Consider the following 17781-nt stretch of genomic DNA (forward strand, 5'->3'; position numbering starts at 1 on the left):
GTCTTAGTATCTGGGTACCTGGCAGGATCTCATTAAGATTCTTACTAAGTGAATGGCTGTTTTCACAACTCTCTTACTGCACTGTAAAACACTGTAAGAGATGAACTACTGTTTCTTTTGGGGATACCTATCAGGGTAATACAATAAGATCTTTGGAGATGTTTTTTCTTTGTTACAATCTAGCAGTAATTCATTTAAAATATACGCTTTTTATGAGGAAAACCCCTTTTGGCCATCTACTGGGATGTATCTGAAACCTGGCCATATATGGTAAATGACAACATTGGTAACTTAATAGAATAGGCATAATCCTCATGAGCTTGTCCAATCTGTCCTGCTATGTTAAAATCCCCCAATTTTATAATTCTTATCAAATGTTATACTCATGTACAAAAAACAGTCTGGGAGCCCTCTTCATTTTCTTCCATCCTAGGAGAGTTGTCCTGGTACATTTAAGGAGAATGCCTAGTCCATTTCATGATGCCAACAACTTCTAACCTCTATTTTATATGTGTATTTATTTTTCAAAAATATATTATTTATTAAGTCAAGAACAATTCAGAAACAAACATACTTTATGTTTAAAGTAAAGAATCTTTTAAAAAAATTTTAAAATGGGGAGAAAATTTGGAACACAAAACTTTGTGAAAATGAATGTTAAAAGTTAAATAAATAAATTGGAAAAAATAAATAAAAAAAAATTTTAGTGAGAGATTATAATTTATTTTAATATATGCCAATTTAGCATCAGAGTAAGCACTTTTTGAGATTCATTCATTGTTTCTAAATTTCTACCAGAAGGTAAAGGTGTTCTGGTTATGGTTTTCCATTCAAACATATCTTGCACCTTTTGGGCCTTTGTTTAGTAGAAATGTATCGGATTTTTTTTCCTTTTCAAGATGCTCACAGTTATCAATGTCAACAACAGAACTGATAGAAACCACCTTGGGAAAAGTATGGCTTTATATACAGAAATAACCTGACAATGTGGTCAAAAGCCTTCAAGAGATGTAATCCTAATTATCAAGTGATCATTCCTTAGCTGGAATGCTCCTTTCTGGGTTAATCGTTTAGGAATATTGCCAGAGCAGCCCTTGTCAAACTGAAACTCAGCTGTCAAATCGCTGAGCATCTCCATCAAGACTGGCCCTGCTTTCAACGTGAGAAAGTTAGTCCTGGTCTTCTAATGCTTTCTTTCCTGAATATTCAGGATCTCCAACATTCTCTTGTAAATATATAATTTCAGCTCCATCTAGTTAAGTAGAACCTTTTTGGGCAGCACCAAAGTAGTTGTAAAAGAAGCCAATAACTAGATGTGCTCTCCTCTGATTAGTCTTTAAAATAGGTGGTCTCTAAACAGAAATGAAGACGACAAGTCCAGGTTCTTTCATCCCAAATAAATTAAACACTTTGTCCATTTCATACTAAACATTCAGGCGGTATTCCTACAGACTGTGACTGTTCTTTTTAGTAACAACCTGCATGATCAGCTGGTCATTCCGAGACTAGTAGAGCCGGGCAGGATTCTCTAGGTTTGCTTTAAAACGTTCAAGAAACTTGGTAGCCAGCTCATCGTCCACCACTCGGCCATCACTGGACATGGAGACGGTCACGAGCTCATGCTGCTGCAGCTTGGTGTTCCCTTCTTCATCTTCAGAGAGTCTGAGCTCCGGTCGGGATCGGCCCACCGCCAAGATGCAGGACTGGGGAGGATTGATCACAGCTCGGAACTCATCGATACCAAACATCCCCAAGTTAGAAACGCTACAAGAACAATCAAAGACATTGAGCAGGGAGATCTTTAGGGACCAACCTTTCTGAACAGATATCAAGAATATGCTATTGAATCTTCAAGTACTCATTTGGGACACTAAAATATATAAACCCAAATAAAAAAATAAAACAAACATAATTGTTTTGGTGAACTCAATAATAACAGCAAAAATAAGGTCTTAAAAACTTAAATGCTAACATTTTTCTCCAAAGTATTTTTTTGTAAAAGGCCACAATCAGAAATGAGCAAATAGAACTATATGCACATCTTTTAAGATTATTTGCATATCTGACATAACTCCTTAACAGTCTTTCAGCTCCAAGCGGGGCTAAACCCCCAGCACCACGTTCTTGCTGGACAGAAATGAAGAAAACAAGATCATCTGGTTCCTAGTATGTATGCGTATTAATTTCTTACAAATACAGAATGTTGCAGAATTTGAATTTTTAAAAAGAATCATAGATATTTAGCGACAAACATCTTCAAGATAGGTTTCCATTAAAGAGCACGTCCACTTATAACTACTGACGGGCTCTTATTAACTTTCTTGTGACTTTTGCTGCTGTTCAGTTGTTTCAGTCATATCTGACTCTCTGTGATCCCATTCGGGGTTTTCTTGGCAAAGACACTGGAGTGGTTTGCCATTTCCTTCTCCAGCTCATTTTACAGATGAGGAAACTGAGGCAAACAGGGTGAAGTGACTTGCCCAGGGTCACACAGTTACTAAGTGTCTGAGGCCACATTTGAACTTCAGTCTTTCTGTCTCCTGGTGCAGCATGTTATCCACTGAGCCCCCTTGCTGCCTTTTTCTTGTGACTAGGGGCTTAGAAAGGTACATTCTAACTAGGCAGAAGAATGCTTCCTTTCTATACTTTTGTTGTCTAAATATAGAAAAACATAAGGGTATTTTGGCAAATAAATAAAACAAATCTACCCCAAATGTGTCATTCTCAGGTATATCTGACACTGATTATAATTAATGTGTCTACTTTACCTAAAAGACCCTCCCTGGTATTCTTCTGGTAACAGTTTTCCATCTCTTGCTTTCTTTGCCAGAACCTAAAAAAAAAAAAACCACACAAAAATAAAATAAAATATTAGCACCAATAAATACTCTGGATAGTTATAACTACCAACTAGAAGACTCAGCCCAAAAAATTTATGCAATTTTGCTAATTAAGCCAAGTTGTTAATTTTTCGTGATGTGCTATGTACCTCTTAATTTAAACACAATTAGGACAAAAACAAAAAACAAGTGGAACATAGCAGTTTCCCAGACTAAAAAAGTGAATTTAAAAGTCTATGGGCAACAATACTTTCTGATGTTTTTTCCTCCTTTTTGTTTTAACAGAGCTAGGATGACAATTCACATTTTTTAATTTCCAGTCCAATGTTACTTTAATTATGCCAAACTGCCTCTCTGTTCCAGTGTTCTGTATATTATTATTTCCCATGATGTCTCAGTGTTGTTTATAAGCAAAGCAATTTCCTGTTTTGAATGCAAAATGTGTTCTTGTGAGAAGCAGCAGCCACCTTAGAGACCTGATCCAATCCCACCTTGGCTATTTATGACTGCCATGACCTTGGTTACTTTTCTCTCTGGACCTCCATTTCCTAATCTGTAAAACGAGGAGACAACCTCTAAAGTACCTTCCAGCCCTAAATTTCATTAAGTCTGTGGAATCCCAGACATCTTTTCAAGTTTATTTTTCAGTGTTACCTTAAAAGGTTGCAAAGGTGGGCATGAAAGGAAGCAGCACTTTTAGAACGGCAGCTGCTCTGTTTCCTATAGGCTTACATTTTCTTTACGTTGAAAATTAGTGACATTTTTGGGCTCCACATTTCCTAGTGTCTCAGACATAAGGTCAGGGATGTTGGTCCACAAGCAAACCTGACAGACATCACGTACCCAGGGGCCAAATCTGGGAGGTGTGGAAGAGCACAAAATTATCAATCACAGTTTAAAAGGTCTGGAGTTTAATTTACTGTAATTTATCATAAGCAGAATTGACAGGAAACCACAGCTATTCACTAATTAACAAAAAGAAGCCACGGGTTATTTTTTTAAACTTAATCTCCCCTTCCCACTATCAACATGTCATCATGAACTGTTGCCAAACAAAACAAATCACAAATATATACTTGTTGCTTAACAAAAGTATTTGGATCTAAAACCTCAAATGAAAGGAGATGGGTTTAGACTTGAAATAGTCGTTGAAAATTAGGACAGAGAAAGACAAACTAGAAACATGTTTTCCCACCTTGGGCAAGAGTACTAGTCACATGATTTGATCAGATATATCAAATGGACTTAACAAGGAATTTCTTTGAAGGCAAATGATCTCATCTCTTCCTGACTACCATGAAAACAGACTGAGAGGAGCAGGGGCTACATTAGAGTCTGAAAAAAAGCAGCAGAATTCTTCTAGAATTTTGGTGGAGGCAGCCAGGGTGGTGAGGGTGGGGGGTAGCATGGAGAAAGAGCTGTCCTTGGAGCTAGGGCACCTCCTGACACACGCTGGCTTGTGTGGCCCTGGGGAGTCTCTTTTTCACTTCTCAGAACTCTAGACATGTTGAGGTACTGGTCAGCGTGGGGAGAGGGAGTATCCTCCCCTGGAAGCTCCCCTATCAATGAGGCCCCCAGTCCAGGCCTTTTCCCTATACTTTCATTCTTGCTGTAGTCAAGGGCCCTGAGTTCTAGAAAGCTCTGATTCACAGGGGGGTATCTAGCTGCACAGACTTATACTGCAAGGTGGCAGGTACTGAATACACATTATCAGAAGAACACTGTGCCGATATGACTGAACAGCAAGAAAGTTTCACGCATACCTTCACAGAAAGAGAAATTTCTTGTATTCCCTTGGCAGCAGCATCTCTTACGATGGGTGTAATGAGACCTCTGTCTGTTGCCACAGCGACCGAGATGTCAATGGAGGACAACTGTTTTGGGCCCTCTCCATCCCAGCTCACATTCACATCTGGCATTTGCTGGAAGACAGAAGTACAAGAATATTAAACAGAGTAGAGTTTGACAACAGTGAACGACTCTAAAGACCTAAAATGAATAAATACCATGCCAGGCTGAGGCTCCTGACTTACAGACAAACGTATCACATAAACACAAAGGTGGAGACAACATTTTCACTGTGTGACTGTGATTGTGGGGGAGTCACATCATCTTTGAGATTCAAACTTAAAATGGAGATAATACTTTTATTAAACTTCCTCCTCCAACTAGGCAGATATGTAAGAACAAAAAAACACCTTTTTAAGGGAAGATGGAGCATATGGGAATAAAGTTATACTATAAAAATTAATTTTATACATTCATAAAGCATATGAACTTCCCTCGTCCCTACTCCCTGAAAATGAATTGATATAGGTAAAGTGAAAGTTTAACTAAAGACAACTTTTAAAAACAAAAGAGAAAACCACGCCGCTGATGGCTATCAGGTGGGAACCATCTAGGAAAACAACAACTTTTAAAAAGTATGAATCCACTTCAAAATCTGGCAAAATGCTTCGGCATTCGCAGAAGCACCAGCCCTCACAGTGAGCTGCTCCAAAAGCCAGAGCCCTGAAATGGGAACGGGAATGTCATCCAGAATACATCTTATAGTTTGTCTGCAGTGATGTGAAAGAGTACAATGTGGAAATGGGACGTTCTGTCTAAATCACGGGCTCTTCACCTTTGTCACTGTAATGAAACCATTTTGTTGCCTACAGGAGGAAATGCTAAATTAAAAAATCCTATTGCTTTTCGCTTTTCAAGTTCATAAACACCCTGAAGTCTCTCCACAGATACTCTGGGAGTCTAGGGGCCCAGGTCCAAACCAATTTGCTTTGGTTCCATCTCTATGTCTTCAATGGCAAGGGAGAGATAGGAACTGGGGTGGAGGAACAGGGAGAAGCAGATGCTTCCTGTGCTTCTGGGCACGTTCATTCTGCCCTCCAGACCCCCTCAGTCTGACGGCTGTGGGATAGCAACATGACCTCATATTTCATTGGTCTTTGATGCTTCAGCACTGCTCTGAAACCCTAAATTAGCAGGACTAAAATAAAGGAGTGTATTCTGTTTACTTTTTTTGAGGGGGGAAAGCAATCAGGATGAAATGACTTGTCCAGGGTCATCCAGTTAGGAAGTGTCTGACTCCAGATTTGAACTCAGATACTCCTAATTCGAGGGCCGGTGCTCCACTCACTGTACTGCCTAGCTGCCCCAAGGAATGTATTGCTAAAAGGTTCGTCCCCTTCCCCCCAACTTGTTCACCCTCGGAATCACATACAAAACCATCCCACATCACAAACACACATCTAAAGCAATGGGTGTGCACTCAAGGGATCTAGGTTTGACTCTCAGCTCTGGATGACTTGGGCAAGTCAGTTCTAGGGGTCACTTGTAAAAGGAGGGAACTGGACAAGACCATTTCAAAGAATTCTGCCAGTTCTAAATCTTAGGATCCTATTTAGGCTGAACGTGGGTGAATGAGGTGCTCCTAGCAGCTTAAGCTCAGAGACAGGAAGTCCAATGCTCTCTACCAGGGCAAATGGCGCCCACCCCTATCACATGCTTCTCAGACTTTAGGTGACCCGTTGGAGTTTTCCAGCTTCAAGGTTGACAGTGATGTTTACTTTAAGCAGATTTCACATGTATACAAATTTTTAGAAGGGAAGAGGTATGAAAAGGGAAAGCCAGATCTTAAAAATTAACATTCCCTTAAGTTATCACACACAGATATCCCCTACTGAGCTCTAGAATATAATACACAAACCTGAGTTTTAGAAAACAATTTAATTAGAAAAATAATTATAAACTTGGAACACCCTAAGTATAGCAAGTAATGTATTGGTTTAAAATTATAACTCCTGAAGTTTGCCCCTAGCTGTACTAGTGACTCACCAAATGACCTTTCATTCAGGATTATAATAATCCCCAATACATAACAGTTTAGTAAAAGGCTATTTAAACCACTGTTACTATATAATCTTATTTCTGCCCTGGGTAAAAAGATCAAAGGAGTTTAAAGTCTACAGTTGTTCAAAGAGCAAATAAGAATCAATTTGCAATCACTTTTATATCACCATTGTGCATAAAAATATCAAGCAAGAAAGCAGAAAAATAATCGCATGGCACAACTATTTATTACAGTCTTAAAATTTATAGCACAAGCGCAGGGCATAATTACATGTTTAAACCCACACATAAGAAAAAAGAACTATGCAGTTAAATTTTCATAGAAACATTCCTAAACTATAAACCTTCACTTCTTTTTCCAGGGGAAGGGGGGAAGACTGTAAAAGAATTATGCTCTCACATTAAGATTTATTCTGAGAACTATTTATTACATTATTGGGAATTTTAATCAGTTAAAACTGCTCAAAACCAAGCAAATCAGACTACAAATAAGCATGTGTCAATGTAAGGAGTTACTTCTAAAGTGCAAAACATCCAAGAGACAGAAAAGTAAAAAAGCACTTTTCTACACAGTGCTATTAATAGTACTTTTAACTTAAATTTATTAGACAGTTACAATAGATGTTATTTTTAAAAAAAGGACTGGATACTTAAGGTTCACAACTGGATCTGTGAGTAACAAAATGCTGGTTGATAGCAAGGAAAGTATGATAAGATTTTCCACACTGGATTTAAGTAGTTACTAGTAAGTTGTTTTAAAAAATACTCTTAAGATAGACTTCTGTTCTATTAGTCAAAAAGGAAGACAATTCCCAGAAAACCAAAAGGGCAATTTGCTTTTTTTTTTAAATGTCCATCAGAACTAGTTAAGGAATGATTATGTTCCAATTCTAGGAAGTTAATTTATAGTGTGCTCAGTCACATAATTTGAGTGGTAATCATTTCCCCCACAATGGTTAAAAGAATGTAGGAATGGTTGAATTAAAAAGTTCATCTCCAAGTTCTTAGGAGATAGTACTTCTAGTCTTTAGATAGCTTTTCAAACTACTCCAAGAAAAATATGTACTTTTAACAAAATACCAATAGTGTTGTAAAGTACCAAAATTGAAAGAAACATCTACTAGAGTATGTTGGTTCCAAATTTAATCTCTTTATGTTGTTAATAAAAGAAAAGTACACTGATAAACTCAAGTAAACTCAAGAACTTTTGGAGAATGAGGTTTTTTGGAAGATCATAGAGACACCCCCTTAACAGACCATATTCCTGCAGGAAACAATTTTTTAAAAATCCCAACATCTAAAAAGTGGCAGACAGAGGCTTCTAGTCCTAGCTCTAGGACCTGTGACCCCGGACCACCGCCTCCTCAGGGCACGTTCCTTGAAACTATGACATTTAAGAGATTAGTGACTGTGCATTCCAACATCCCCAAACAAACCTCATGAAGGCAAACTTCATTACACATGTGTACACCGTGTAAGGGCTGTACAAAGCATGCTCCCCAGAAATGAAGCCAGCAGATAAATCCCAGGTGTCTGGGCTTTGTTACTTACTTTAAGGGTTACAGCTATCGCCTTGATAATAAAATCATTTACTGATACTTTAATATCATCTGAAAGAAAAAAGAATATTAAGATCAAGACTACTGCTCACATACCCTTAAGAAGTAACACAATTCTGGATCTCAACTTGAAAATGATAAATTATTTTCCTGTACTCTGATGACCTGTACTTGATAGAAATAGAAATTCCATAAAGTGTGACACAGAATAAACAGAATAGACTTCCCAGGACGCTAATTAACATTAAGCTATACAGTTATCACTTAGGGGGAAACAATTAAGTGCTCAATAAGCACACATGACTCAATTTCTTTGGACGTTTCCATCAAAGACAAGAACCAACGCCTTTCCGAGTAGGGTCCTGGAATTCTCAGACTGCTCCAAGTCAACAAACCAGGGAACAGAACGATGTCTGAAGAGACAAAGCAACACTGGCACGGGGCCTAGTGCAAGGAGTATGAAGAGGGCGTTTTCTAATTTTATGGTGAAACACCGAAATCCTTCCGTTGAACACAATGTCTCCAGACAAGGCTTTTTGTTTAGGCTCATGTAAAAACAGTCATAAAAAAGGATCCCTGCTCACCTGTACAGGCTTTGTCTTTTCTTTTCCCAGTGGGAAAGAGGATGGCAAACAAGGCCAGACTTAAAGGTGCTTCTGGGAAAAGTCTGACATCTAAGCAATGACCCAAGTGCGACCCTAAAAGACCATGTAACTGACCTTCCAAAGGCCTGCAGGAGCTTTCTAACCAAGACAAGACGAGCTCTCAAGAAGCTACACTGTAACTACTAACTGTGATGGGGCACAGTAAACAGAGATGGCTCTGGAATCAGGAAGACCTGGTTTCAAGTCCATCTCTGACACGCTGCCTTGTGTGGTCCTAGGCAGGTCATTTAACCCTCTAGTGTCTCATGAAACAGAGAAGGTGCTGATCTGAACTGGAAGAGGAGCCTCCTCCCCCAGCACTTCTTACACCAGCAAAGTCATAAGCCCCAACGTAATCTTTTGGTTTAAAAAAGGCAAACAGAAATTATCTCTCAATGCTGACAAGCTTAAATCAATGGTGAAAGACTCAGCTTTTATCAAGACAATGATCTAAGACAATTCCAAAGGATATGATGAAAAACGCTAACTCCCTTCAGAAAGAAAACTGATTGACTCAGAATGCATACAGAAATATATTGTTTTCCTCTTTTTCTTCCAGAATATGGCTAATGGGAAAATATGTTTTGTATGGCTTTATTTGTACAATGGGTATCATATTTCTTGACTTTTCAATGAATGGGGGAAGGAATAGATGGAGCGGGAGAATCTGAAACTGATAATAAAAATTAAAAACAAAAAAACTCCACTATTTCCATTAGATCCAAGTCTTTACTTCTATCATACACATCCTATCAAAACAAATCTTTATGTGGACAGTATTCAAAGGTACATTCTATTAACTTCTTGGCACATTTACAGAAAAATAATAAAGACTTCCCAGGCAAATTTCCTAACATTAAGTTCCTTTTTCCAATTATCCCAAAACTAGCAATCCAAAAGTCTTACCACATGTCCAAGAAAATATATGTGAATGAAATGAAGATTTGCCTTTTAAAAAAAATGAACAAATTCATATTTTAGAAAACCTAAGAAATGTTAAGGGAACACAGATTATTAGAGATAATGAGCACAAAAATTCTACTCCTTATAACAGCAGAAAATAAAAAGCTATCATTAACCTCACTGTAAATTGCCATTTTAAAATAAAGTTATATCACTAAGATTTAATAATTCTACAACAATCCAAGCTTCAATGTACACAGCTGTTTTTGGAAAATTTCTAACTCTTGTAAAATATGAGAGTTTCCAATTATTTTTTTTTTTACCAAAATGAGTGCGCATTTCATTCCTTCTTTGAAACAAATGTGATGAGAGTAAGCTTCACATTTTCTCTCTCACCTCCCCTTTTTTCCTCCATTGAAAAGTCTTTTTCTTGCCTCTTTTATGAGAGATAATTTGCCCCATTCCATTTCTCCCTTTCTCCTCCCAATATATTCCTCTCTCACCCCTTAATTTCATTTTTTTAGATATGATCCCTTTCTATTCAACTCACCCCATGCTCTGTGTGTGTGTGTGTGTGTGTGTGTGTGTGTGTGTGTGTATAATCCCACCAACTACCCAGATAATGAAAAAAGTTTCAAGAGTTACAAATATTGTCTTTCCATGGAGGAATGTAAACAGTTCAACTTTAGTAAGTCCCTTATGATTTCTGTTTCCTGTTTACCTTTTCATGATTTCCCTGATTCTTGTGTTTGAAAGTCAAATTTTCTTTTCAGCTCTGGTCTTTTCATTAAGAATGCTTGAAAGTCTTCTCTTTCATTGAATGACCATTTTTTTCCCTGAAGTATTATACTCAGTTTTGCTGGGTTGGTGATTCTTGCTTTTAATCCTAGTTCTTTTGCCTTCTAGAATATCATATTCCACGCCTTTTGATCCCTTAATGTAGAAGCTGCTAGATCTTGTGTTATCCTGATTGTGTTTCCACAATACTCCAATTGTTTCTTTCTAGCTGTTTGCAATATTTTCTCCTTGACCAGGGAACTCTGGAATTTGGCTACAATGTTCCTAGGAGTTTCTCTTTTTGGATCTCTTTCAGGAGGTGATTGGTGGATTCTTTCAATATTTATTTTGCCCTCTGGTTCTAGAATCTCAGGGCAGTTTTCCTTGATAATTTCATGAAAGATGATGTCTAGGCTCTTTTTCTCATCATGGCTTTCAGGTAATCTCATAATTTTAAAATTGTCTCTCTTGGATCTATTTTCCAGGTCAGTTATTTTTCCAATGAGATATTTCACATTATCTTCCATTTTTTTATTCTTTTGGTTTGGTTTTGTAATTTCTTAGTTTCCCATAAAGTCATTAGCTTCCATCTGCTCCATTCTAATTTTGAAAGAACTATTTTCTTCAGTGAGTTTTTGTACCTCCTTTTCCATTTGGCTAATTTTGCTTTTTAAAGCATTCTTCTCCTCATTGGCTTTTTGAACCTCTTTTGCCAATTGAGTTAGCCTATTTTTTCAAGGTGTTATTTTCTTCAGCATTTTTTTGGGTCTCCTTTAGCAAGGTGTTGACCTTCTTTTCATGCTTTTCTTGCATCTCATTTCTCTTCCCAGTTTTTCCTCCACCTCTCTAACTTGATTTTCAAAATCCTTTTTGAGCTCTTCCATGGCCTGAGACCATGAATATTTATTTTGGACGTTTGGGATACAGAAGCCTTGACTTTTATGTCCTTCCCTGATGGTAAGCAATGTTCTTCTTCATCCGAAAGGATAGGAGAAGATATCTGTTCACCAAGAAAGTAACCTTCTATTGTCTTATTTTTTTCCCTTTTTTGGGCATTCTCCCAATCAGTTACTTGACTTTTGGGTCCTTTGTCAAGAGTAGGGTACACTCTGGAGATCTGTAAGATCTCATTTCCTCCAAGGTGGCACAATGAAGCATGTACACTGGTCTTGGAGCAACAAGAAACTTTTGTGCCTTGAATCTGTGAGTAGTAGTTTCCTCCCCACAACCACCTGGCCTCTAGTTCCACCAAACCAGCACTGGGGCCTGAGATTCAGATAAGCTGCTCAATTCCTCCAGGAGCATTAGGTGGGGGCAGGGCTGCCACACAGGGCTGAGGTAAGGATCAGATGCTCAGTTCCCCCAGGGGTTTTACGATCCAATAATGGATGTGGGCTTCTGTGGGAGCTGCTGCTGCCTTATGTAGCCTCTGCATAAGGCCAGAGCTATGGGAAGACCCAGCTCCCTTCTCAGCCCCCTGAAAAAACCCTCTCACTGACCTTTGGCTCCTGTGGCTTGAGAGATCTACAAACCAACACTACTGCAGCTGGGGATTCTGCCCTGAGGCCTGCTTGGGTCCTCTTGGCGCCACGCCACATGGCCAAGGCTGGGCTGGGCTCCACATCTGGTGCGACAGACCTTTTCCATGGGCCTTTCAGGTCACCCTGGGCTGGAAATCTCCTCCACTCCATTGTTCTGTGGCTTCTGCTGCTTTAGAATTTGTTGAGAGTCTTTCTTTACAGGTATTTTATGGACTGTGGGGGAAGAGCTAGTGTATGTGCATCTTTCTACTCTGCCATCTTGGCTCCGCCCCCCCTCCCCAAATAATTTCTAATAAGACTTCAAGGCTACATGGAAAAAGAAATAAACATTCATAGAATGAACAGCCTCGGTAGATGGCAGGCTCCCCTTCATTGAAAGGTACATAGCTTCAGAGCTGGAAGGAACCTTAGAAGTCATTTAATCCACAACTGTAAAAGTTCTCCATAAACATGAATGATTTTTAAAAAGAGAAGACTAAGAACTCTTGGCAAGTTTTCCCTTTAAAGAGGCAGTTTTGACAGGCCCGTACTCCACGGGTTATATTTCTGTAATGATTCCAACAGTTTTACTTCTGGTTCTCTGAATGTTAGCAGCTGTCAGGCTGACCTTATCAGTGACCTTGAAGTTCCTTGCTCCAAAACCTACTTATAAAACGTTCAGCATAGGTCCTGATTACCCTAGCTACTTGTGAGAATGGAACAATATCCCTAGAACTCAATTCTGCAAGTTTGTAGGAAAGTCCTCAGCTACCAGTTATTAACAGCTGCCACATGAGATATAGTTAAGCAAAGACCTTCATGAGGCTCTAAATTACATTGCTTGACGTACAATGAAAGTTTACAACAAAGACCACTCTTTCCACAATGCTATAAGATTGTAGTAAAAGCAAAGTAGACAAGGATATATTTCTCAGAGAATGGTAAATTGTTTATTCAAGTTGGCATTATTATACAGATTGTTTACAAATTAGAATGTGAATGCTTCAAACTATTCTCTGCTTTTTTTTACTGCACCTAAAATTCTCTTTAAATCCTTCCCTCTGGTTGTCATGTCTGCAAAATATAGAGAACTACTGTATCCTAAAAATACACAGCTTTCTTTATTTACATAAAGTTAGTGAATTAAGTAAGGTAAAGAAATAGGATGCTTTGTACCTAAAACACATGCAAGAAGTACACATCCCACCGAAGAGTAGAAACCTTATCTATTTATATAAGGTCACCTAAAAAAACCAAATTCAGGAGTGGAAATTATCCACATATTTCCACTTTATTTTTCTACCCTCTATTTAGGAAATTTGTCATCTTCGACCCAGTTTATTGCACTTTTCAGGAGCAGTCTCCTTGGGCAAAATAATCACCCAAATTAGGCCCACTGGTAGGCTGATAGAAGTCAGTTAGGTGGCCCCTGTCAAATCAACAAGGTGATGAAGTGAAAAAGAGGACTTTTTGTCAGGCCCTGGGACCCTGCCATGGCCGAGTAACGTGACCACAGGCAGTCGCTGAGCCCAAAGGGCCTCACTGCACTATCACTAATGTAAAGAAAATGACACCAACACTAAGTGCACACATAAAGGTGTGATGATTACTGGCACACACTCCCTGTGAGCAGTTTTTAGAAGACAGTCTTCAGTTCACTGCTGGCTGCTAGGCCTAGCTCCCATAGCCATGGTGGTGCCCGTGAAACCCAAGGGGAGGGGACAGGGAGGTACCTGAATGGATCACCACTGGTTCTCATTTTCTTCCTCTTTCAAGGCTACACTTGTATGTTCTTTGACTCGGTCTTCCCCTAAGGGACAAAAGCTTCTATTTCTCAACCCAAGTTCCTCATTTCATAGTAAACCACAAGCCCTTCAACAGTCATTTTTTTAAGGATAGTTTTGAAGAAAGTGCACAATCAGAAAGGAAGGATCTGATGTAATCAAAATGAATTCTATCTTATAGAAAAAAGAGAGCCGCTTCTTTCTATACCGACTCAAAAATCCCCTTGCAGTTCTCAAACATTCTTAGAGTAAATAACAGTCACAAGTTTTTTAACTGCTTTAAGACACTGAGATAGTGAGGCTGGCTTTGTTTGGTTAATACACAAAAGACATTCACAAAGTCATAAAACCTCTTCAGCCAGAGTTCAGTAGATCCCATTTATTTATATAACATTTTACTTATGGGAAGTTAGGAATAAAAATACATTTCTGAAGTCTCTGTTTTTGCTTTACAACAAAAGGAATTCATAAAAACACTAAATTAAAAAAATGAAGCCTATGTATTTTCGAATTGCCTTTCTGCGAAGGCGGGGACAAGCACTGCATGAAAAATGTTTGAGACGGGGTGAAGAACCTGAGGCCTTTAGGCCACATGTGGCCTTCTTGGTCCTTAAGAGCAGCCTTTTAACTGAATCCACATGTGGCCTAAAGGCCACAGGTTCCTCCTTCAGTCTCTAGTAAAGCCTATTTTTACCGGCAGTAAGCTAGAAGAAACAATCTGATAAGTCTGTCGGGCTTCCCCAACTTGTGCCCAGGTAAATCCTGAAGGGCCAGTCAGACCTCCCCCTCTTTTAAAACCTATCCAGGCGAAGACTGGCAGATAGACTTTACACATATGCCTCCATATAGGGGTTTCAAATTGTTTTTGGTTTTTGTTGATACCTTTACTAATTGGGTAGAAGCTTCTCCTTGCAAAACTGAAAAGGCTCAGGAGGTGTCAAAATTCCTATTAAAGGACATTATACCTTGATTTGGCTTGCCTAGCTCCTTGCAGAGTAATAATGGCCCGGCTTTGTATCACAGTTAACCCATTGTGTGGTAAAGACTCTTAAAATCACTTACCACCTTCATTCAGCCTGGAACCCAAAATCGTAGGGTAAAGTTGAAAAAATGAATCATACTCTCAAATGGGTGCTTACTAAACTGTGCATGGAAACTCGGGAAGATTGGATCAAGAATCTCCCAACTGGACTGTTTAGGGTCTGAATCACACAGAGAAAGAATTAAGCTTAGCTCCTTAGAACTTCTATAGGGGAGGCCTTTCCTAACTTCAGACATCCTTGTAGATTCTGAACAGCATCTAATCACCCAATTTGCAACTCAATTAGGTGCTGTCAGAAATGCCCTAACTAAATACGCCAGTGAGCATCTTCCAAAACCTCTAGACAATGAAAAGGAGTGTCTTGCTACAGTACAACCTGGAGACTAGATCTATTTAAAGTCATGGAAAACCCAGAAGGGAGAACAATTAGATGTCAACTGGAAGGGACCCTACCAAGCCATACTCACCACTCGAACTGCAGTAAAACTCAAGGGCCTCCCCAGCTGGACTCATTACTCTAGAATTAAACCAGCATCACCTCGTTTTCCCCCCAGAAACTCCGGAATACACCTGTGACCCTTGGAGGATCTCAAGCTGCTGTTTAGAAAGGCCCCATCCTCCTCCAGCAAACAGGTAGATAAAGAGAGGTGAATCTACTTGTCCTTTTCATCTTCACTTTAATCCCCCCCAGGGAAACTATTTTCCCTCTATTTCTCTCTCTTGTGAAACTGTTTCCTTTTAAACTGGCATAATAGTGTTAATCCTTTTCCTCCTGCTCCCCAATACTTCAAATACACTTGGCCTCTGGAAATGGGAAGATAACTCCTTGGTCAAACTGGGAAACTCATTAGTAAGGGGGGGAGTTGAAGATTGTTGGGTGTGTCACTCACACCCACAAGGCAACACTCACCTCCCACCAAGGGCTGTTTTTGCGAAAGCTCCCCTCCCCAATACAACTTCTTCAGAGGTCTATGCCACCCCTTTTACGTTGGCCACCCCTCCATGGGCTACCCTTTCCATCTCAACACCTTGCTTCTTTGCACGGGAATATTCCCATATAAGTTCCATGGCCACTGAACAAGTTAAGATTCCTGTTAAGAGAGAGCTTGTAGAAGTCTCAGCTGGTCATCGGACCTGCACCACCTGCACAGATACAAAGAGTGATAAATGTCTCCGGAACTTTACATCTGCTAGTTGTACCGATTGCTCCCAAGGGAGCATTTCCTACTTGCACCTATGATGGTATCCCCCTCTCTTCTCTTCTAATAGGTCACCCCTTTCTAAGTCTCACCCCTAAGTTAAGCCACAGTGCCACAGCTCCTTCTAGCTACAAAACCCTTATGGATCTCTTAAAGACACCCTCTCAACTGGGGATTTAATGTGCAACTATTCTGATCCCTGGAGCATCCAAACTCAGAACCTTTTAAAAACTCACTCCATCTGCACCCCCAAAGGATATACCTTCCTCTGTGGGGTCAGAGAACCAAGTAAAGAAAGTTCTGGGGAAGAAGTGAAACGGAGCACCACCACATGGCAAGACCCCAGGACCACCATCTTAACCACTCAATGTTTAACTCCTTACAAGGATTTTGGGATGCGTACCCTTGGATTTTTAGCACTCCCCTTCTCCATTTTAAATGCCACACAACCCAAGTTCTCTAAGTTAAAAAGAATAAAGCATGGATTCTGGGGAAACGCCTCCTGGTTCCTTAAGAAGGGGACAGAATATCTCATGCCCTGGTATGGTCACCTGCAGCATGAACTCATTCTCTCTAACCTTACAGAGATCATTCACCAGTTGGCAAACGAGACAGTTTATGTCTCCTGGAAATCTAGCAATCTTTGGACTCCCTAGCAAAAGTGGTTCTGGATAACAGAATAGCCTTAGACTACCTGCTTGCCTCCAGTGGAGGGGTGTGTGCTGTAGCAAACACATTTTGTTGTATATACATCAATAATTCGGGAGAAGTAGAGGTGTGTACTGAACCTATCTTGAAAAAGGCAAAATGGATGCGAGAAATCCATGACAACTTCCGTGCCCCCAAATCATCCTCTTCATGGGAATCCTGGCTTCTATCCTTACTTCCTCCTATTCTTATTCCTCTACTGGCTATAATTCTTTTGTGCCTACTTGGTCCTTGTCTGCTTAACATGTTGGCCAGATTTGTCTCCTCCAGGGTCCAAGCCATCAACTTCCAGATGACAGCCCAGGCTATGTACCGACCTCCGTGTGAATCCAAGGTCTCTAGCCCACTGGACCTGGCACCACCCAGGTTCTGAAGTCTGACCCCTTGAACAGGACCCATCAAGGCAGGGACAGCTCTACACCCCTTGCCAGCAGGAAGAAGTTTCAGAAGCTGAGACCTTCGCCCTTTACCCCAAAAGAATTTGGGTTCAATCTGTTTGAGGGGGGAATGATGGGGTTCAGACTCTAGGAACTTACTTGAGCTCCCCTGGAATCTCCTCACTTAACCTGGCTTTTCATACTCAAATCTGTGGCCACTGTCTGTTACCTCTTGATTGCCCCACCTGCTTCCCACCTAGGCGCCCCCTAGTCTGATGTCTCTTGATTGCCTTCAGCTGTTTCCAGCCTTTGAGTCTCCTGGGATTCCCTTTTAGAACTTCTTCTCAGGACCCTCCCTAGACCCCTTCTCCCATCACTCTAGAATACCAGACTCCCCCCACCACCACCACCCCCACCCCCATCCCTCCTATAGTCTTTTCTGTATTTAAGTTCCATCTTGCCTCTATGAAGGCTCTCAGATTCAATCCAGGTCTGACTGTGTAGCTGAGATTCTATCTGGTTCACTTATCAATGCAAATATCACAAATGCTTAGGCTCCTTAAGAGTCAACTCATTATA

At 39.9% G+C, this 17781-nt stretch overlaps 1 protein-coding gene across 1 annotated transcript in view; it reads right to left on the reverse strand.

Moving 5' to 3' along the window:
* Nucleotides 1-701: 701 nt before the first annotated feature.
* PDHX (pyruvate dehydrogenase complex component X) overlaps nucleotides 702-17781 on the reverse strand; it is a 68903-nt gene continuing 51823 nt past the window's right edge. Inside the window, exons 8-11 of the mRNA XM_072619170.1 lie at nucleotides 8241-8299; nucleotides 4604-4762; nucleotides 2769-2833; nucleotides 702-1764 (exon numbers count right to left, since the gene is read on the reverse strand). Of these exons, the coding sequence (XP_072475271.1) occupies nucleotides 1506-1764; nucleotides 2769-2833; nucleotides 4604-4762; nucleotides 8241-8299 (542 nt within the window). The 3' untranslated portion in view covers nucleotides 702-1505. The remainder of the gene's footprint in view (nucleotides 1765-2768; nucleotides 2834-4603; nucleotides 4763-8240; nucleotides 8300-17781) is intronic.

This window comes from Notamacropus eugenii, chromosome 6 (genome assembly GCF_028372415.1).
Source record: "Notamacropus eugenii isolate mMacEug1 chromosome 6, mMacEug1.pri_v2, whole genome shotgun sequence".
Lineage (NCBI taxonomy): Eukaryota > Metazoa > Chordata > Mammalia > Diprotodontia > Macropodidae > Notamacropus > Notamacropus eugenii.